This window comes from Populus alba, chromosome 1, assembly GCF_005239225.2.
Source record: "Populus alba chromosome 1, ASM523922v2, whole genome shotgun sequence".
Classification (NCBI taxonomy): Eukaryota; Viridiplantae; Streptophyta; class Magnoliopsida; order Malpighiales; family Salicaceae; genus Populus; species Populus alba.
In genome coordinates, this window is record NC_133284.1 from 27,207,059 (window position 1) to 27,230,575 (window position 23,517).

At 34.0% G+C, this 23,517-nt stretch overlaps 1 protein-coding gene and 1 pseudogene across 1 annotated transcript; one reads left to right on the top strand and one right to left on the bottom strand.

Moving 5' to 3' along the window:
- Positions 1–5,075: 5,075 nt before the first annotated feature.
- LOC140954976 (uncharacterized) lies at positions 5,076–10,469 on the bottom strand (annotated as a pseudogene).
- A 2,773-nt stretch (positions 10,470–13,242) lies between these two features.
- Positions 13,243–16,435, top strand: LOC118038120 (beta-glucosidase 12). The gene is made up of 11 exons (XM_035044418.2): positions 13,243–13,493; positions 13,616–13,685; positions 13,792–13,850; positions 13,962–14,037; positions 14,142–14,219; positions 14,348–14,435; positions 14,599–14,973; positions 15,095–15,309; positions 15,411–15,545; positions 15,646–15,754; positions 15,880–16,435. Exons 1-11 carry the CDS (start codon positions 13,416–13,418, stop codon positions 16,154–16,156), a joined length of 1,560 nt encoding a protein of 519 aa, XP_034900309.1. The 5' UTR covers positions 13,243–13,415; the 3' UTR covers positions 16,157–16,435.
- The last annotated feature ends 7,082 nt before the right edge of the window (positions 16,436–23,517 follow it).

The window sequence follows — 23,517 nt, forward strand, 5'->3', positions numbered from 1 at the left end:
AGATGAAATTTGTGCGCCAAAAAAAAGTTTCCCGCTTGAAATATATCGACGGATTTTATTCCGTCGGTGATATCGTGATTTACCGACGGCCACGTACCGTCGGTAAATTTGTTAGTGAGTGTTTGAAATACCGAGCGAATATATCAGTCTGTAAATTCGTCGATACTTGTGGCAGCTACTGTCAAATGCCAACACATTAATTCCATTGGTAAATCTGTCGGTGACTGTATAAAATACCGACCGAATGTATCCGTCTATAAATTCGTCGTTGATTGTTATTGTCAAATGCAGACGGATTCATTCCGTCGGTAAAACCCTTTGTAATAGTTTTTTTCTAAATTTGTTTTTTTTTAATTATTTAGAATACATAATATAAAATTATATAAATTAATGGTAATAAAAACCAATTATTCAAATAAAATTTATATTAAACATAAAAAAAAAAAATCAAAGTTAAATAATATTCATTACAGAATAAAAAAATAAAATAAATAAATAATTACAAATTAATATAAAGGTGGAGCTAGAGGAGGAGGAGGAGGAGGAGGAGGCTGGTGGTTATACGGCCAAAAAGGATTAGGCGCACATGTTCCACTCTAAGCCATGTTCGTGACAATTTCGTGAAGCTGTTCATAAACCGCTTTTTGTTGTTCGGACTCTGCTCTTTGTTGTGCTTGAGACGCTTGGAGTTGTGCATACGCCTGCATATTTTTTGTGAGCCTACAAGGCTACGAACTCCTTAAATTGGGAGCTCGATATTGATTGGGAGCTCCTAACGATTAAAGCACAACGGGCCAACCGCAAGTTGTTGGCCGTAGTGTTGGAGAGCCCATAAACCTGATTTTTATTGGGACCACCTGACGATCCAACCTCCATCCATAAATCTGGATCAAATTCTAGATGGGTCAAAGGATCGTCCTCGTATCTCTCCCTCAACCGATTTATTATAGGTCTCCTGAAAATAAAAAAAAGTAATCATCATATTCAATTCAATAAATATAATAACTTACAAAATAAAATGGTTGAACAAACATACCATGAAATGTTGAGCAAGGTTGTCAACGAACTGTTGCGCTCCCTTTTGGCAGTCTTGACTCTGCATGTGCGTCTCCACAAACAGCTCCATCAGGCTCGACTCACATCCAAGAGACGTAGCCTATAATGAAAAAAAATTATTAACAACAAATTAATTGAACGATATATTTCATTTAAATTAATCTTACCATCCATTTCGCATGTACAACAAACGGAACGGAGCTGCCGGTGTACGTTGTCACCGAGCCATGAATTGGCCGATTCCGGTTGCCAGCATCGGACTGTGAGCGTCGTGTGAACCGCTCAGATGTCACGTGCTCAAGATAGTGCGGCCATATATCTTCTAGGATGTATATCGGTTTGAAATCCCTCCAAACCACAACATCGTTCCAACCTTGAAACCCCCTATCCCTCGTTGTTTTTTTTGCCCTTTTTTGTGCTTCGTACCAAAAATCACGTAACCTACTTCACGCAACCAAAAATTACATTTCAAAACATAAATTTTTGTCTAAAAAAAATCTTGTATTGTTTTCAATGTTATCTAGTTGCCGCGTGATTTTTCCACACCCTCCTCACAATAGTTTTATGGTCACTGTCCCAACAGAATTTGTCCTATGTATAAATAATTAATTTTAAATAAAAATAATAATTTATTAGAAATAAGCTGAAAATTATAAATTAACACCAACCTCAAATCTGTCAAACCATGCATTGATTTGAGGCATCCATTCAAGATGCTTGGATATCTGACTCCATTGAAACAATGGAATCTCCATCGACGATTTAAACGCTGATGATATTACTCGGGTGGCCTCAATGTTTGTGAACCTGAAAATAAATGAAATTAATGAAATAGTGATTACTTCATAAATTATGTTATAATTTTTTTTTTAAAAAAAACTAAAACCTTAACAAACTTACATTTAAAGGTCATCCTTCCACTGTGCCTCGTACTTGCGGGTAAATTGATTCTGTTGCAAAGGCACGCCGCCTCTGCGCTGTGAACTAGCGTTGGAAGAGGCAGCATCGGTTGACGGCGTAGGTGGTTGTAGTTGCCTCTTCTTGAGAGGCACCTAAGGAAATATCATCCTCGCTACTAGACGAACTAGTTGCGACCGTACGTGAATGACCAGCTCTGGTTTTCATTCTACGCTTCTACCCAATTTTATACAAATAATTATATAATTAAATTCAAATGTTAAAAAAAAAAAAAATCACCAGCACCACCCCTATACTGGATAATACCCAAATTCACAAACCTGCAAATATTAACAATAGCCACAACCAATTGACCCAATCTATACTAATTATTCTAACATATTCAATTACTAATCCTAAGGTAAATTCAACATTAAGAATTACAATTCAACAAATTATTCAATAATTATGCCAATACAACAATAAAATATATTCAATAAATTAAAATAAAAACTCTAGACTAACAATTAAAATAAATGAAAAAAATTAAACACAAATCATGCAATAATAGAGTAAAATTAATAATTATTCCAACATATTCAATTAGTAATTCTAAGGTAAATTCAACATTAACAATTATAATTCAACAAGTTATTCAATAATTATGCCAAAACAACAATAAAATATATTCAATAAATTTAAAAAAATTATAGACTAACAATTAAAATCAATGAAATAATTAAACACAAATCATGCAATAATAGAGTAAAATTACTAATTATTCCAACATATTCAATTACTAATTCTAAGGTAAATTCAACATTAACAACAAATATTCAACAAATTAACTAATAATAATTATGCCAATACAACAATACAAAATATTCAATAAATTCAAAAAAAAAAAAACTATAGACTTTAGGAATGAAATATGCTTACCTTAATAATGTGTTGAATTCAAAACTTTATTTACATTACAAAAAATACACCAAAACATAAAACATAAAAAAAATAAAAATAGCTAAAAAAAAAAACCCTTAAAGTAAAATGAAATAAAAGAAACACATACCTTTTAATCTGATGAAGATTCACAAGAAATCTTGCTAGAGATTCTAGGTGAAAGCTTTGAAGAATTGAGAGGAAAAAGATCAAAATTTAAGGTGAAAAACGGAGGAAAAGAAAAAATAAACTGAAGGGGCAGTCGCTGGAACTTATAGGGTAGTTTTACCGATGGATTCACCAACGAAAATAAAAATTATTATTATTTTAGTTTAGTCCATCGGTGAAGTGTAAAAAGTCCGTCGGTAATTTTTGAATTTCGCACCAAAACTTGTAATTACCCTCCATATTTTTCGCGATCCATCAACAATTCCATCGGCAAGCTGACATAGTCAGAGATGTATTTAATGCACCACCCTTTGGAATTCGCACAGTCCGTCAGTAATTTTGTCGGTAACATTGGCCCACCGACAACTTACCGACGGCAGTTAATCCGTTGGTATAGTTGTTGGTGATTGTGGCATTTCAAGTAATTATTTTCGAATTTTCTGTGAAATGCCGACGGATGTGAATCCATTGGTATGGTCATCGGTGATTGTGGCATTTCAAGTAATTATTTTCAAACTCTTTGTGAAATGCCGACGGACGTGAATCCATTGGTATGGTCGTCGATGATTGTGGCATTTCAAGTAATTATTTTTGAACTTTATGTGACATGCCGACGAACGTAATCCGTCGGTATGGTCATATTATTTTTGAACTCTCTACGACATGTTGACGAACGTAATCTGTCGATATGGTCATTGGTGATTGTGGCATTTTAAGTAATTATTTTTAAACTTTCTGTGAAATGCCGACGGATGTAATCCGTCAGTATGGTCGTCGGTAATTGTTGCATTGTACAAGAAATGTTGCATTTGTATTGCCTATTTACTTTCCTGCAAAAACTTAAATGAAAAACTATCCATTGCACAAAACAATAACAACAGTGCTTAAATAATAAATATTTCGTGTTGCAAAATATATCATCCATAATCTAAATTACATGAAAAAAAGGGTTTTACATAGGGCTTCATTTTGATAGTTTTTAGTCAGAATTTTCTTCTTCGTCGTCATCAATTGAATAGTCATCACCTTCATCGCAATCTTCAATATGGATATCATCTTCTTCATCAACATTTGCTTGTCTGCTAGAGCTCAAAACAACATTCAACTCCTTGAAAATTTGAATTTTCTTCCAATTCAATTGAAGGAGTAACTCGATATGGTTCAGCTAACTCACTAACTTGAAAGACTTCATCTTGCACACTTGTGTCTTCGTTCTCATCCTGAACAACCTCGACACGATCATGGGGTTTTGTTTTTAAAACGGACAACCAATCCACTCTTAATCAATCCTTTCTAAATGAAGGGGTGTATGTGTAATAAACTTGTTGACATTGCTTTGCGAAAACAAAGACATCTTTTATGTTGCGGAGTCTAGCTTTTGAGTTGATTTCGACCAGACCATAGTGCGGATCAACTCTGATTCCTCTGTCAATCGTGTCAAACCAATAGCATTTGAATAAAAACACTCTATTCTACTCGCTATGATATTGCAGTTCGACGACCTCTTCTAATCTACCATAGTAGTCAACTTCTAACTCACTACTAGTGGATCCCTTAACACAAACACCGATGTTATGTCTTTCTTCCTTGCTTGTATTCTTCAGTATGGAAAACATATCCATTAACAAAATACCCGTTGTAGCACTTAACTTTTCTTTTAGGCCCCAGGCTTAGTGAAAACAATGACTTAGGCGCACTCCTTCTCATTTGATAAACCTTGTATGTAATGTACATCAATAAACAGTAAATGAATGAGAATCTCGTAATGACATGCATACGTACAATAATTTTGCCAGTTAGAATGAGTTTGTGATAGTGCTTACATGTGTTCTAAACCACGTGGCAAATTGTTCATTTTATAATTAAAAAATCTGGAATTCGGTTAACTGTGAGTTATTGGAGAGCAAATATTGCCAATGTTGCCTACAAGTGATAATGAGTGTATGATATTACAATATATAATTAATAGTATATTACTGAAAAAGTTTAATTAGTATTACACATATATAAACTTACTAAATAAAAGGTCTTAGCTCATCACGGTTAAATAGAACATAGTTGTGTGCTTCTTTGAACTCTATTTTCGACAAATATTTTCCTCTTATGGCATTTTTAGGTGTGGGTCGTCCAGTATTGGAGAATATTGACAAGTTCCTACTGGAAGGCACTTCACCGCCATCATCATACCGTGGAACACAATTTATTCTCGTTTTCAGATGAGGTTCAAAATAGTACGAGATAAATGTTGAGATCTCCTTGTTATTAACCTTTTTCTTGAGATTAAACAAGTACCTGCATTGAATTAATCAAGTATTTTCAATTAAGAAAAACATAGAAAATACTTTTATATATGAATTACATTGCAACTATAATATCTAACCATTTGAAAGGGTACATCCATCTATACTGGACCAGTCCTCCAACTTTTGCCTCGAACGGTAGATGTATAGAAAGATGCTCCATTGAGTCAAAAAATGATGGAGGGAATATCATCTCAAGTTTACATAGTGTCTCAATGATATTCTTTTAAAGCCTCTCAATATGCTCAACATTGAACTCGCTGGAGCATATATCTCTAAAGAAATGACTAATCTCTGTGAGTGCATCCCATATTCCCTTTGGCAACAAATCACGAAAAGCTAATGGGATGAGTATTTGCATAAACACGTGGCAGTCATGACTCTTCATTCCATACAATCTGCAGTCCTCTATATTAACCAGCCTTGATATGTTCGATGCATGTCCATCTAGAAAACACGGACTCTTAAGCCATTTATAGACTAGTAGTTGTGCATTTTTCTCTAACACGAAGCTTGCTCTTGGTTTTGTGACCTGTGACTCATCATAAACCAACTCCATATTTTTACAGTTATAATATAAAGCTATATCCAATCTAGCCTTGATGTTTTCCTTTGTTTTCCCCTTCACATTCATGACAATGTTGAAAATATTCTGAAACACGTTCTTTTCGATGTGCATAACAACAAGTTATGGCGGAGCAGATTGGTCTTCCAATAAGGAAGCTCCCAAAAGATACTTCACTTTACTTAATTATGGGTCAAACCAAAACCAGGAAACTTTTGCTTACCTGATTGAAGGTCAAACACAATGTCACCGTACTCTGATATAACATCATGCAATTCTTCACCAAAAAGACGTGGGATGCAACATCTTTTTCAACTCTGCCAACAAACAAATCTTTACTATTCTTTATGTACCTGTGATTAAGTGGCAAGAAGCGATGGTGACAGTAAAAAAAAAAAAAGCTTTACCTCCGTTTGCTAACGTGAATACCTTGTTGTTTTCCATGTAGTATGGACATGCGAGTTTCTCATGCGTGCTCCAACCAGAAAGCATTCCATAAGCTGGAAAATCATTGATAGTCCACATCAAAGCCACCCTCATAAGGAAATTTTTTTTCCTCGATATATCATAAGTCAGAGCTCCAAAGGACCATAACTACGCCAACTCATCAATCAATGGTCGAAGACAAATATCTATATTCTGCCCGGGCTGCTTAGACCAGGTATGACAGTAGATAAAAACATGAACTCTAGCCTCATACACATTCCCGGTGGCAAGTTATAATGTAAACCCCCAGTTATAATTTTTCTAGGTATTTAAAAGAAGAGAAATTTAATCAATAGTAAAATGGGTTAAATTAAATTAAAGAAACCTAAATTAAGATAAAAATAGTGAAATTAATGAAATAAAAAGTGAATATAGTACTAAATCATTGAAAAGAAAAAACATTTGTGAGGACAAAATGAACATGGAAGATCAAGAAAGGTCAATATTCAAATAACACAAGGTTGAGAGTTTATGTACAAATGATAAAAAGGGGTGGGGATCAATGTGCAATTAATAAGATGTTACAACTATAAATATCATTCTATTTTCTCTCTTAGGGGGACTGGCAAGAGTAAGAGAGAGTTTAGAGAGAGGCTGGAGAGAAGATATATTGATGGCAGACCAACCGACAACTATAACTCCACTTTCCACTGTTGGATCAGCATAATATTTGGATATGTTGTTCTCATCCATGTTGTACATTGTCACCGTAGGGATTCTCTATATCAGTCCCCGTTTGAGAGATACTATGGGAGGAATATATCTGGGAAAATACACTTCTTGATAGTCTTCTTTGTTGTCTGTTTTCTCCTTCAGCCACCGTTGGATTAGGCTATAACTTGGATATGTTGCTCTTCCTGATTCTATCTAGATTCTGAACAGTGGAGATCTGAAACAAACATCCAGTATAGAAGTTGTGTATCTCATACCGTAGGTCTGCAAGTTTGAGGTCAGTTCGGTTAAACCCATATTTCTGGAAATTTCACCATTTGATGAAGTTAATATTTGGATATGTTATACTCACAATAATGCATTACAACTTGACATTATAGATTGTTTGGAATATTATTCCTTTGTTATTTATGGTTGATAGAAACTGTGTGAATGATTGTGTTTAGAAGAATATTATTCGAAAAGTTTGTAAAATCGACAAGAATGTTTTATTTTGACGGTAAGAGGGAAGATTGAAATAAATAAGATAAATTGGCTCTTATAAAGATATTCTCTTTTTTTTTTTACAGTCTTAAACGATATGTGATATGACAAGGAGTTGAGATGATAGAGAAAAAGTTAAATTATGGATGTTGTGTGTAATTGGAAAGGTTGATGAATCTGGACAGATTCCTCTCCTAACTTTTAGAGAGAATTCGAGTAGAAGGATGAGAGAATTATGATAAAGTTTCTTCATAGTAATTGTAGTTTTGGATGTTAGCTAACTAAGAAACTGGTCTTGCTCAATATGGAGATGTAGAACCCTAACTATAGGTCATCAACCGAGATTGGGTCCTGACAGACCCTGTAGGGTAGTGTTTGTTGATGAGCAATTTTGACTATCTCAAAGGCAGAAATAGGTTCTCCTTCCTTCAGAGAACTTGTAGCCTTGTGTATTAGCTTTCCAACGAGACTAATCTCGCTTGAAACAGAGTTCTATAACTCTAGATATAGTTAAAAATCTGATGAGTGTTCAGGCAGTAACGGTTCAATATGTGGACAATAACAGTTCAAATGTCTAAACAGTAACAGTTCAATGTTTAGACAGTAACAGTTCAAAGTTAGACAATAACAGTTCAAATGTCTAGATAATAACAGTTAAAAAAGTCAAACAGTAACAGTTGGAAAAGTCAAACAGTTACAGTTCAGAGTCAAATAGTAACAGTTGGAAAACAGTAACAGTTGGAAAAGTTAAAACAGTAACAGTTGGAAAACAGTAACAGTTGGAAAAGTCAAACAGTAACAGTTGAAAAAGTTAAACGGTTACACTTCAAAGTCAGACAGTTACACTTCAAAGTCAGACAGTAACAATTGGAAATTGGACAGTAACAGTTCAAAGTTAGACAACAACAGTAGACTTCCACAAGAATACTATATAAAAGAATTAAGTCACATGAACACTTGCATATTGAGATACTAACTCTGAAAATATACATGATATATGTATGTATGTTATTATGAGGAAATGAACATGCATAAGAAAGTAACATATGAGTAATAGATGAATATGGATTCTCTATAATATCGGCCTGAAGGAATGACAACTATGGTTGGATAAAGGATGACAACATTAATGGGTGTAATGAGAAAAATGTAAGATATAAAGAAAGAAAGATTTATTAGCTATTGATATGATTATTATAAAACATATCATTGAATTAGGAAAATTATGAGATGAGTCTGTGACTGTAGGAGGGACCACCGGTGTGGTGCAACAACAGCAACAGGGGAGCACGAGTAGAACTTCTACTGCAGGTAGGTGACTTCCACCTTCCTTTTAAATAATGTTGAATAATGAAAATACTTTATCATGAATGTTACTGTATTATGTTAATTCAGATATCAGATTGCCAAATGCTTAAATGTTGACAAACGATTGATTAGCTTCGGCTAATGGCATCCGAAGGGATGACCGGGACAAACAAATAATTAGCTTCGGCTAATGGCATCCGAATGGATGACCGGGACAAACACATGATTAGTTAATTAGCTTCGGCTAATGGCATCCGAATGGATGACCGGGACAAACGATTGATTAGCTTCGGCTAATGGCATCCGAAGGGATGACCGGGACAAACAAATAATTAGCTTCGGCTAATGGCATCCGAATGGATGACCGGGACAAACAATTGATTAGCTTCGGCTAATGGCATCCGAAGGGATGACCGGGACAAACAAATAATTAGCTTCGGCTAATGGCATCCGAATGGATGACCGGGACAAACACATGATTAGTTTTGGCTAATGGCATCTGAATGGATGACCGGGACAAACGATTGATTAACTTTGACTAATGGCATCCGAAGGGATGACCGGGACAAACACATGATTAGTTTCGGCTAATGGCATCCGAATGGATGAACGGGACAAAAGATTGATTAGCTTCGGCTAATGGCAACCAAGTCGATGACCGGGACAAACACAATGATTAGTTTCGGGTAATGGCATTCGAAGGGATGACCGGGACAAATGGGTGATTAGTTCTGGCTGATGGAATTCGAAGGGGTTGGCCGAGGTGAGTGAATAGTTAACCTTGACAAATGATGTCTTAAAAGAAGGGCCGAATTTAATATTATAGTTGATTGCAAGAATTGGTGCATATATATGTACTGCAAGTTGTGTATACCAAGAACATAAAGGAACTTCAAATGTCACGATTCAAACATGAGATAATGTTAATGCTTCATTAAACTACCAGACCATTTTCTTATTGTTATTATTATTATTAAGTAATTGCATTCTTGTAAATGTTTTGTATTGCTGTAAGGACGTCATAACAACAAGGTGCCTAGGAAACCCGATACACGGGAACCTACCTTTGCAAGGAATCATGTAGTTGCATTCTAAATCATGATGTATTTTATATGAATCAACGTACTGAATGTATAATTATTATTAGATTCTCTTAGATTATATTCGTGATGACTATTTGTAGGATAGAATACAAACTCATGACTATGCATGTATATTTTAAATGCGAACTTCTAATCATGCAAACATAATATTATGAGTTTATGTAAGATTCACTCTTAAATGAAATGTTAGTTGTTGTTGATGTATGGATTATATATTGATGATGTGAAGGGAACATGTTCACCAATTACTGACATGATGTGTGTCAAGTAAAAAAAAAAAAAAAATTACTATTGTTTTGAGCTTGAAAAGCTGGGTTGTTACATATAAACTGTGAGTATGACCAGCCAACAAGAATAGGGAGCAACAAATGACCTAAATGGATTGAATCCATCTATACACAATCTAAGACGCACATTCCTTGATTTAGCTAAAAAGTGAGGATGCACACTGTTAAAGCGTTTCCACGCTTCGCCGTTAGAAGGATGCACCATCACACCATCAACCGCATCATATGCTTAGTGCCATGTCATGTGCTCAGCAGTCCTTGGTGACATGAATAACCTCTGTAGTCTAGGTGTGATCGGGAAGTATCTAAGTTTTTATATGCCACTAGAGTCTTTCTCCTGTCAGTTCTGGGTTTGTAACGGGAATGCCCGCATGTCGTACACTCGGTCATCTCAGCATTTTAAAGGTAGTCTAACATGCAGAAGTTAGGGCACATGTCAATTTTTTAGTATCCTAAACCGAGGGGTTTCATCATGGACTTCGCAGCATAGAAGTTATTTTTCAGCCTGTTTCCTTCAGGTAAAATGCTTCTCGCCCATTCAATAATTTTTTAATACCTGGCCTCACTCAACCCGTGATCTGACTTGATAGTGAACACATGTGTCATGGTCGATAATTTACCGTGGTTTGTGCAGCCATCTCATAATGGTTCGTCAGAATCTTTCAATAAATAAATAAAAACTAGCTACATCTGCATTAGGTTCTTCTTCTACGATTGGACATTGACTGACATTACCTTGATTCATTCTCATTGCATCCATAACCATATTTCTGTAAGGATTAGTGTTGTCATTTGTCGCTTCATGCACGATGCTAGCACGTTGCTCCCATTCTCCTCTTACTAACAAATATTTCTCCATGTGCATACCAACACTGGTAATTCTCCATAAACCCTTTGTGTAGAAGATGCACATTACAACATCCAGATGTAGATACTTTTTATTTTGACACTTCCTGCATAGACACCTAATACCGCCTCTAGTAAAATTTATGAGAATAGATGTTGTGAAATTAATAAAACCCTGAACCCCGTTATAATAATTCATCCTACACAATCCTTGGAGTGAATCCCGATACATCCATGACTTATATCGAACCTCTATAAAATTATAATGATATCATGTATTAATTAACTAAGTTAGGTAAATACACTTGCAAAAATATTAGTTTACCTCGAGATTATCCAACAAACCAATCACAACTTCTCATAAATATTAAATATTCATTATCATTTATCAACGTCCATACAAATTAATATATATAAATTTACAGAAATTACCACTCCGCAATACCATTGATAAAACTTAAAACAGACCCATTAAGCAAGCTATTAATTATTTCAAAACAACACATGTAATTCGGTAATTCCATAAAGTTTTAACAATTTACAAACAAATAAGATCTTACAAAATCTAAAAGAAACCATAACAGGTATAAAATTATACATTTATATACTACAAGTTTGTTCGAGAAATAACAATAAAACATGTATATCTACTAACAAAATACATATACTAAAAAAACAATAAAATTGACATTTAAATGTTAAAATTTAAAAAGATAGAATTACTTATAAAAACTGATAAAATCCATCGGCAAATCAGAACACGGATGTTGTGACCACAAAACTTTAAGAAATATAACTTGTTGTGCTGAGATGAGGGAGATTTATGTTTGGGGGCTAGTTGTTTGCAGATGAGGAGAGTTGGGATTAGGAAGAAGGAGAAATAGGGAAGGAGAGGGTTGGCATGCAGGGAATTATATTAACTTTTTCCGTCGGTGAGCCCGTCGGCTATTCTGATGGAAAAATCGACACATCATCGTACGGATCTGCCATATCTAATCCCTCGGTGATTCTTTCAACATTTTAAACGGTGAACTGGTCATGTCACCGTACAGATCTGTCATTTCAAATTTGTCAATGATTCTGTCAGTATGTTTAATGGTGAACTGGTCACGTCACTGTACGAGGCTGCCGTTTTGAATTCATCAGTGATTCCGTCGGAAAAAATCACCCCGTCAAAACCTCCACATTAGCGACCCGTCATTTTTTAAATTCTGAACTTTCCATCAGTAATTCAGTCGGTAACTACCAACTGAAAGTGTTCATCCGTAGTTACCGACTGAATTACGAATGGAAAAAGTTTCGTCGATAATTTCGACCTTAAATTACCGATAGAAATATTCTGTCGGTAAATCCATTGCTATTAAGCAAATTTTTTGTTATGTTTTAGGTATATTCAGTCAAGAATATGCTCATGATCAAATTGCCAAAATCTTTTTCTTTTGAGAAATTTTTTTAATATGATTTTTATTTGGGAACTAATCTATTGTCTTCGTGGAAAAGTTGAAAAGGAAAGATTTTAGGAAGCCGCCCCCAAGTGGATGGGTGAAAACAAAGAGTCTATTGTTATGGGACCCCACAGAGGCAGCTTGATTTTATCCATAGCTAGTGGTAATTGGCGAACGAGGAACGCACGCATGTAACGAAATTGTTTAATTTTTATTAGAGTATGAAAGGGAAAAAAAAAAAAATATATATATATATATATGTTGATCGAGTGATTATATGCCATGACTCCCATTAAGTGGGTCGTGCATGACACGGATGTGTCCTAAAATAACTTCAAATACCTTCAAATGCCATCTTATTTGAAATTCTTCCATACAAAAGTGTTCGAAAGTCTCTTTATTCCTCTAACCCAAAAACTTATATTGATTATTTGAAACTTCTTGATGGCAACTCATTTGAAACTTCTTAGAAATTATGAAGTAATTAATGCTTTCTCACCAGGACAATAAACAAAATGGAGAAAAAGAGAAGCACTATGAGATAACTTTGTCAAAGTCAAAGAAATTAATCCTTAATTTAAACTAAAAAAAAAGAAAAAAGAAAAAAAAGTCAAGAAAATGCTGCTTGTACACGCTGGGAGCTAGTGCCTATAAAATGGTCGTTCCATCCATGCCATCTTGCATCAAATCTCTACATCTTCATACATTCTACAGCTCTGTAACTCACCATCTCTCCTATCGAGAAAAAGGAAAAGCACCGAATCTCTGCCTCATTTACAAACTTGCGTCGCATTCTTTGGTACCCCAACAAACCTCTGTTTCACACACTAAGCCCAAGCCTTTATAATACTTAGACTGCAATGGGAAGCATTGATAACTTCAGCCGTTATTCTTTCCCAGATGATTTTGTTTTCGGAACATCCTCATCAGCTTACCAGGTACATACTCTAAATTTTGCTGATTCTAGTGCAGTAATTAGGAGGGCAACAGAACATATTATTTAAAATAATACTAGTTATGTTAATTAATTTTTTCGTTATTGTTTTATTATGATATGCAGTATGAAGGTGAAACAAACAAACATGGTAGAGGACCAGCTATATGGGACACTTTCACTGAGGAACATACAGGTACCAATCTCTCTCTTTGAAATCTGTACTTCCCTCGCTAAAAGTTGAATAGAATTATGTTAATGTCCTAAGAAAACAACCATTATTAACTTTTCAACGTTTGCAGAGAGAATAAATGATCATAGCAACGGAAATGTAGCTGTTGATTTCTACCATCGCTATAAGGTATGGGAGTTCTTCATCATATTTTGGTTGTGGTTAGCTATATGATGTAAATAACTATATTCTGATTAATTTAGTGTAATTGTTCTTTAAAATAATCGATAAATGTTACAGGAAGATGTGCAAAGAATGAAAGAAATGGGAATGGATGCTTTCAGATTCTCCATTTCTTGGTCTAGAGTATTACCACGTAAGTTTTTTAGTTTTTTTTTGGAATTTGTTCTTGACATAGTAATAGTATTGCCACGTAAATATAATAGCTTTCCGTTGGATTTTTTTTTTGGAAAAATGCAGATGGCAGGTTAAGTGCTGGAGTAAACGAAGAAGGCATCAAGTTTTACAACGATCTCATTGATGACCTCCTTAAGAATGGTTATAACCTTTCCCTTCCCTTCAATTAATCATAATATTTTGCCAAAAAATTGATGCGAAAATTCTTATAGAACAAAGGGTTTATCTTGTGCGCTCCATCTGAATATATGATGTTTTGTAATATATAGGTTTGCAGCCTTACGTTACTCTCTTTCACTGGGATACTCCACAAGCTTTAGAAGATAAATATGGTGGTTTCTTAAGCCCTAACATTGTGTAAGTAGCAACTCTTTCGTTAACTATTCTTCAAATATCCGAACTTGTTGTAGCTTCGAAATATTACAATCTAATCTGTCATTTTGGAGACTTTGTGGACATGTGCTTCTCTAAAATTCAAAACATTCCTATAAATTTTCTCACATGAAGCATTGATTTCCAGGAACGATTTCCGAGACTTTGTCGACCTTTGTTTCCAAAAGTTTGGAGACCGAGTGAAGAAGTGGATTACCTTGAACGAGCCATGGATGTTCAGTGTTCAAGGTTATGACATGGGCACGATGGCACCGGGTAGGATTTCTGTCGTTGTAAATGATCCCCACCGATCCTTAAACACTGGTGCCACTGAAGTGTATACGGTTAGCCACCATTTGTTGCTTGCTCATGCTGCGGCAGTGAAACTATACAAGGAAAAATATCAGTCATGTCAATGTGGACAGATTGGGATAACACTTGTTTCTCATTGGTTTGAACCTTACTCAAACAGTGAAGATGATCAAAATGCAACCAAACGAAGCCTCGACTTCATGCTTGGTTGGTTAGTATTTTTTTATACATATCAAATTCAAAAGTACTTTCTGAATTCTCAATTCAGCTAGAGAAGACCTGATATGTATGTATACACAGAAGGTAATCAGTGTTTTTCTTCATGGTGGCAGGTTCATGGATCCTATAACTAATGGTGACTATCCACGTAACATGCATGATTTTGTTGGTGGAAGATTGCCCAAGTTCACTGCCGAGGAATCTAAGATGTTGAAGGGATCGTATGATTTTATTGGAATTAATTACTACACAACATATTATGCTCAAAATATCGATGCAAATTATCAGAGTGTTGGATTCATGTCAGATGCTCGTGCTAACTGGACAGGTAACCAATGATCGATATCTTTTCTTTATTTTTTTTTCAATTAGATGATGTTTTATCAATTATCAATTATTAATTTACTTTGTTATTTCTTAATTTTGTAGGAGAGAGAAATGGAATCCCAATAGGTCCACAGGCTGGTGTAAAATGGCTTTATATTTATCCCGAAGGCATCAGCAGGCTTTTGAATTACACCAAAGATCTATACGGGAACCCGACAATTTACATTACTGAGAATGGTATGGTTGAAATGAACCATCATACATTTATGTTTCTTAGTACTTCTCTAACACTAAGTATATATGTTCATAATGTTTTATTTTACTGATTTTTTTTCAGGGGTTGATGACGTAAATAACAATGCTTCATCACTAAAGGAAGCTCTTAATGATCCCATAAGAGAAAAATCTTACAGAGACCACCTTAAGAATGTTTTGAGATCCATCACGTGGGTTAATTCTTTTCATTTATTAACAAATGATCATTGATAATAAGTTTTTTAATCCATAGCAACAATTATATTATGAAGTTACCAAATCCATCTAACTGGGATTCAATATTTATTTATTGCAGTGAGCATGGTGTTGATGTTAAGGGATTTTTTGCTTGGTCTTTAATGGACAATTTCGAATGGGGAAGTGGTTATGCTGTGAGGTTCGGCCTCTACTATGTTGATTACAATAATGATTTGAAACGATATCCTAAAAAATCAGTCAAGTGGTTCAAGCAGTTTCTTAGAAGAGACTCCCACAGTCCTATTCCACATACGTATCCTCTGATTACTTCTAATGAAACGTCGAAAATTGAAGATAGTTTGGTTCGGGATGCTAAGAGGCCAAGAAATGCCTGAATGCCTTCGGCAGGATTTGAAGTCAAAGTTGTTAGCATCTGCAAATTGGGCTTTCACGGCTGAGAGATAGAGCTCTCAGCACTAATTCAACAGAATTTGGTCACCACTTCATTCATTCAAGGCTGTGGTTAAGAATAAAAATTCATGGTTCTAGTTTTCCTTTGTTTTGTTTAATTATGGTTTTAGATTTTATTTTGATTATTTTACTGTTGTATCATTTTTTCATTCGATTATTGATTATGATTCGTTTAATAATATTACAATTCTTCTGCACCGTCATTGATTATGGTTTGTTCAGCATTTTTTTTTTTCCAGAAAGAAAAAACGTAATATTTGACCCAAAAAAAATAAAAGAAACAGATTATAGTATAAACAAATACAAATGAATTGGACAAACCAAAAATAGAAAAAGTAGAGAGCTAAAATAGCTTGATATACACGAAACAACGACGATATGAGAGTGTTGAGGAGGCGGCTGATTATGAATTAAAGAGAGAGATGATGTATAAAAATACAAAAATATTAGTTTGTGTGCATGGGAGTAACATCCAAATCCATTAAGTTACACTTACTTTGCAAAGCCTAAGACACTATTCAACAACAGGATTTTGTGTTAATGGTTTACATGAAAAACAATATATAATAAATATCTCATTTTCAATTATCTATTGGGTGAATATATATATATCGCACGTGTGCAGCGTCACAGCGATTGCATCCACAAATCCTAATGTTGGTATCCTGGAAAAAATCGAGAAAAATGGGGAGGCAAGAATTCCTTGTCTTTTATCTTTGTATGAACATGAAGGAAGTCGTCATCTAGTTTTTTAATCACTAGTAACCTTAACTATTCTTAGAGATCGGGTATGAGGACTAGTTGCGTAGAAAGCAGGTATTAACAACGCAGATACGCCCTACCTAAGATAAGCTGCTTTGTTTAATTGTCTGATATATTGTAAGGTATTGTCGTGCATTTTTTTTTTTTTTTTTGTTCTATCTATGGTTTGAGAAAAGCTCTCCTTAGTTAGGACATTATTATCTTGTATGGTAAAAACCTAACCATTCTAATTGTCATAAAAACTAATTTTTATTTAATACTAGGAATATATCTTATATATAAATTCGTAATCCTAGATATTAAAATGAAAATAAAATAATTTTTTTTTTAAATATAGGCCTAGTTCTCGTGACTTTAATAAATTTGTTATTAGCACAAAAAATGAATGCTAAGACATTTTTTTTAAAATTTTCTATGTTGTATAAAACTATGATATGACTTTTTTTAATAATCTTTGAGAGACTTGGTCGTATGCATGAAAACAAAGCGTGCGCGCACACACATATATATTGCAATATTTCCTAGAAAACTTGTGTTTTAATACCAAATTTGTATCTTTACAATCACAAAATAAATACATGATAAAAAAAAAAACATCAATCTTGTTGCTACCCAATTTTTAACCCATGTTTTGATAAATTTTCAGAAAAAATTTCAAAAATAAAGCAAAACATCGAAAATCCAAAACAAAAATACATTATTAATATATTTGCATCATTTTTAGAATTTTTAGCATCGTCTCAAAAGAATTTAAATTTTCAAAGGTTTTTAGAACGCGTTCGACTTTTAACGCGTTATTTTTAAAATCACCGATTTTTCTCATTCGAGTTGATGTTGATAAGAAAAATCCAAAAAAATAAGAAAAATTAAATTTACAAAAAAAAAACCAAGAACTTGAGGGACCAAGTTTGCACATGGAGCAATGCATCACCACTATTCCGAATTGTTTTGGATTATTTTGTAATTTTTAGATTGTTTAATGTAATATTTGTTTATTTTTTAGTTTTATATTTTGTACTTTGTAAATATGGATGTAAAAGAAAAAGAAAAGAAAAAATATATAGTAAAAGTGAGTGTGTGTGTTTGGGTTTTCATTTGTTTATTTATTTATTGATGTTTATTTTTTTATGATAAAATCACAAAGATGAAAGAAGAATTTAATATTTTGATTTGCTCATAGTCAAGATTTATGAACTTACACTTAAGTTATATTTCTAATATCCGATGAAAAGACAAAATTTTTAAAACTTTTTTAACACGTCAAAGCCACAAAGCAGCTTATCTTAGGTAGGGTGCATTAGGGGTGCTAATACCTTCCCTAACGACAACCAGTCCCTTACCCATGAATCTCTGATAAGACTATTATTTTCGGGTTTCTTAGTAGCCCTCAATTAAATAATAGGTGGTGTCTCCCAACGAATCAAAGCAAAACACAAACGAATGAAAAATCGCCAGCCAGACACCACACGGGTGACATGCGACAAATCTCACTCTTTTTTTGGGATAGGTCTAGCTTGGCCCATGTGGTTGGGTTGGACCCAGCAGGCCTAGCCGGGTCACTGGCTCAAGCCTTCGCACAATACCAGCCTTTTTGAATTCTACAAAGCTTAAAGGAGGCTTACGTGCTCTGCTGATGAAAAGGCCGATGATTGTGTAATGGCTGACCTCCTCTCCTCTGTTCCTTATGTTTCTTTTTGGTTTTGTGTTCTGCTCCCTTCGTCTTCATCTTCATTTTCTCTTTTTGTCTTTGGTATTCTTCTGTGTATTTTTTTTTGTCCCTATTTCTGTTTGTTTGCTTCTCTCTCTACTGGTTTATTTTCGATTTTCCTCTCCCCCGATATTTTCTCCTCCTTGGTTTCCTTCTGTTTTGTGCCTCTGTCTTACTCCTTCGCGTCTCTATTTCAGGCTTCCTCTATCCATCCTTGTTCTCTCTTTTCCTTTTCATTTTTTTTCTTTCACCCTGTTCGTCCCACCCTCCCTGTGGTTTTTTTATTTCTTCTCCTGTTTTTCCCCCTCTGGTTTTTTTTTACTTTAATTATCATAATTTAATCACTTTACTCTAATTTTCAACATTATTTCCCATGACAAATTTCAATAAATTTTTATTTCCCCCAAAATATTTATTCAAGAACCCTAACTTTTCAAATTAAAAAAATTCAATCAATGAAGGACTTTAAGCCATTAAAATCAAATCAAAAGTCTTTAGAATGTCTTACCAAGTAAGTAATTAAACTCTAAACAATTCCCAAATCAAGCTTCCAACTCCTCCTCTTCTTTAATCTTGGTTGAACTTCCTCTCTCCTTTTCTACTCACCTTTACTTGATTTTTCTTCCTTCCAATTAATGCTCACTAAGCTTGGTTAATGTTCCCTCAAGATCTTCTCTTAAGATTTTATGTTTCCTTTACAATTCTATCTCTCTCACATGTAAATGGTTAAGGGTGAGCAAAAAAATCGAGAAACTGATTAAACCGAGAAAACTAAGAAAACAATAACCAAAAGAACCAAATCGAAATACAAATATTCTTAACCCTAGCAAGTAATACCCGTCCTCTACGTCCAGCCGCCCCCTCTTAACCCTCACAAATTCACAATTCACTGATTCAATGTTCACAGATCAAATTCATAAAACTTTCTCAAGTCTCAAACTCTCAATCTCAGAATCTCTCACACTCTCAGTCGTTCAGCTGCCCCCTCTTAACCCTCACAAACCAGATAAAAAATAATCAATCTTCGTCTCCATTCTCCTAAGTCCCTGAATCTAAAAATCTGGACAAACCAGCCATATCCCTCTCCCAGTCTCCCACACGGGCATGACACACACCACACCTAACCTCTAGATTTAGCAAAACAATCACCTTCCTCTCTCACACCCGACCTGACCTTGAATCTTGTCACACTAAGTATGAATTTGTTTTTGTCAATATCTATTTTTTTATAATACTAAAAAAAACATATGCTCTGTGATCTGTGTTTTTGTTAAAGTGGTATATTCTTAGAAAAAAAATCAAAGTTTGAGCTTAGAGTTGTATTTTGGTTGATTTGGGATTCTGGGAATATGCTTAATTTAGCGTAGGGATGATTTTTAATGCAAGTTGCCATTGATGAAAGAAACTGGTATATTTATTACTCATGATGAAGCTTGTGATTACAATTAAAAAACATGATTTTTTGATGCAGTTGCCAAAATATTCAATGTCTCCCACATTCATCCATGTCTCCCACATTTATGCAAAGGACTACAATTAATTTTCATGAAAATATTCCAAAGAAAGATGTACATACGATTAAAAAACCATGGTTTATATTCCTTGTGATTCCTTAACCAATGGGCCACAGTTCAATTGCTCATTGTTCTTTATTTTCTTTTGTTTTCTGGCAATGATAAATATTGTTTTTGTATTAATTACAACTAAATTTGCGTCCACTAGTTCATTGTGGATCTAATTTCCCTTGAATTGTGTTTCAACGTTGTGCTTCTTAGAAAATTATCTAGCCAATAGCATTATGTTTTAGCAAATTTTTAAAGAATTAAGTGCATTAGAGGTTAATTTTTTGTTATGCTATTATATCTGTTAGAACTTGAATAATTATTGTTATGTTAATATTTGTTTTTTTTGAATTTTAGTAACAGTTTAAGTCTCATATAAATTATGGTTGTTAACATGTTTTCATTATGTAATAATAGATGGAAAATCTTCAAATTCAAAATGCTTCATCTCCACAGGCACTACATCAACATCAAAATTTCTCACAGCTTCAAAAACTAACCTAGAATCAACCACCGCAGGGATCCAACCAACGGATACAAAAGGTAAAGAACCTCAAATCCTTACATCTAGGAAAGGAATGCTGGTCTAAAAAAAGTCAAAAATTTAACGAATTCAACTTGCTACAAAACACTTGATGTTTTATCCTAAAGCCCTAAAGATGAATTAATCTATTGTGGAAAACATTATCATCATACTATTGTTAATGGGCACAACGTAATATGTGGACTCATTTAAAAGTGTGCAAAAAATTTTCCTTTCGTGAAGTTCCATACGGCAACATCAACAAAGTACTGTAGGTTAGAACCCTAAGGAGAAGGGTGATGGGAGATCAAAATGTGGGAACTTCTTAAGACACAATAGGCTTTATAATTATGACCATGATGTAGACAAGGATAGCAAAGATGGTTATATTGATGAGGTTGTCTTAATAATTTTGTGCCGAGGCTCAGGGAGATTTAAAACCTTGTTCCTGCTAGGACCCACATGCCAACCCTAAGATTTGACAATTGATTGTCTCGTATTCACTATTATGAGATGATATTTGAAACTTTCATGTGAAGAGAAGGATAGATTGAGGAGCAAGCCTCTTAGAGGTTCAATAGATTTGTGTGTTTAACACACAGATACATGGATAATCAATCAAAACATTAATAGACTATATGTCATAACCCCAATTATTTGACCCTTTTAGAACTTAAATTTTATGTACCATTTTTTTTATTTATTGAAAATCATAAAAAAAAATTGGATGAAAAAATGATGATGGAAAAACACAATAAAAAATAAAATAAATGAAACTGAATTTAAAAATTTGCGATTCTAAGAGCAATATTGATTGGAAGTTTAAAGATTTAATTAACACTCTTGACTAGTTTAATTAATCAAATCAAGGGCTTAATTTGAGAATTGATAAGTTTTGAGAATTAATTAGGCTTAATAATTTAATTAATCAAGATCAAGGGCTTCATTTGAGAATTGATTAAGTTTTGAGACTTAATCGAGCTTTAATTAATTTAATTAATGAAAATCAGGGACTATAAATTGAAGAAAATACCAAAGTTTTGGGGTTACGATTAGGGGCGCAATTTGCGAAAGATTAAAAGTCCAAGGACCTAACTTGTAAAAGGCTTTAAAATTAGGGGTCAAATTGCAATTAACTAGGGCTTAATTACAAAACTTTTTTTTAAAAACTTCAAGGGCCAAAACGCAAAATATGCATGTAACACCCAAAACGACGTCGTCTGTAGGATGGCCGCAATTCACTTCTTCAACATACGTCCACCGCCACCATTTACACCTCATAATAATGGTTGGAAAGAACGACATTGTTCTCTTGCTATAAAAGCCTGAGAACAAAAAGGTCCAGCGAGCAGTGGAGGAAGAAAAACTAGGGAAAAGGAACAGAGAAACAAAAAAAAAAAAAATAGGCAACAAGAGAATAAAATAGAGATATATACTATAGGGAGAGGCAAATTTTGGCCCAGCCACTGCACCTTCATCAATACCTGTCTTTCTTCCAGACATGCAGCCCACCGACCTGGCTTGCACCACCTCCCCTAAATAAGACAGAACGCAAAGGCAACCCAGGACAATTTAGAGGAGAAGAGAAGAACGAAAAAACATATATTTATGGCATTTTATATTGCAGTAATTATACTCCTGGCATATTGCTCCTTAATGTCGGTTTGCTTTTTTTTTTTTTCTTGGAAAATTTATCAATCAACATGAGTAAAAAATTAACGGACAACAATAATCGGGAGGTTAACCAATTGTGGTAATTATATGAAATTAGCAAGAATTTAATTGCACCCCTCGAGATGAGTTAGCCGGAATATTTAAGTTTTGAAGATTATGTGAATTAATTTATTGAATTACAAAGTAAATTCTAAAGGTTATTGAGTAAAATTAATTAATATATGAATAAGATATTGATAAAAATTAATTAATGTGGTTATTGGGTATACTGAATAAGATATTGAGTAAATTAATTTAATGTCGTTATTGATATAACAACAATGAACTTGTAGATTGGAGGGGAATTGATAGATAATTGGCACCAGTAATGTTGGTGGCTTTAAAGGATACATTACAATGAAATACTTATTATTAGTACTTAAAAGTGCATTTTATCAAGTTATATCATCATTTGCACTCGAAATATCAATAAAACTCCTTAACTAAACATTTTTTATAATAACATATCTAAATAATATAAAGATACCTTTAATTTATATAAATGTTCTCTAAAATATAGGCCTATCACATAAATAAAAGTTGATTGATGAGTTTACAGTACTGAAATTGACCAAGGACAAAAGAAGAGCGGCCAAACTTTAGAAAAAGAAATTGCTAATTCAGTCTAAACTGGAACACTATTCGGTAATTGGGTCATTATCTGAATCTCTAGATCTCGCGAATCTTAAGGTCTACTTTATATGAATGGAAACAATAAGACGTAGTCCTTAAAACTTTCATGTGGAGTCCAAGATTTAAAAAAGTTGTTTTCAAGTCCAAAATTATAGCAACAATGTGAGAAGTCTGAATTTGTCCTGCCAGCCCAAACACTATTTAGTGTTCAACCTTCTGACCACGGCTATATCTCGAGTTCTTAGAAGTACAAATGACCTTAATGAGTTTTTTTCCTGAAAAACTAAGAAATTTTCCTATAAACTTTTCATGGCAAAGTTTGCGTTCAAATTCGATTTATCAAATATTTGTTCAGACAAGAAGATAAAGGATTGTCACCAAGTC

Bases quoted from the DNA above. Each gene is read 5' to 3' on its own strand.
- LOC118038120 (XM_035044418.2), top strand. From the start codon at position 13,416: ATGGGAAGCATTGATAACTTCAGCCGTTATTCTTTCCCAGATGATTTT. The intron at 13,851-13,961 runs GTATGGGAGTTC...TAAATGTTACAG, and splicing joins ATTTCTACCATCGCTATAAG to GAAGATGTGCAAAGAATGAA. The intron at 14,038-14,141 runs GTAAGTTTTTTA...GGAAAAATGCAG, and splicing joins TTGGTCTAGAGTATTACCAC to ATGGCAGGTTAAGTGCTGGA.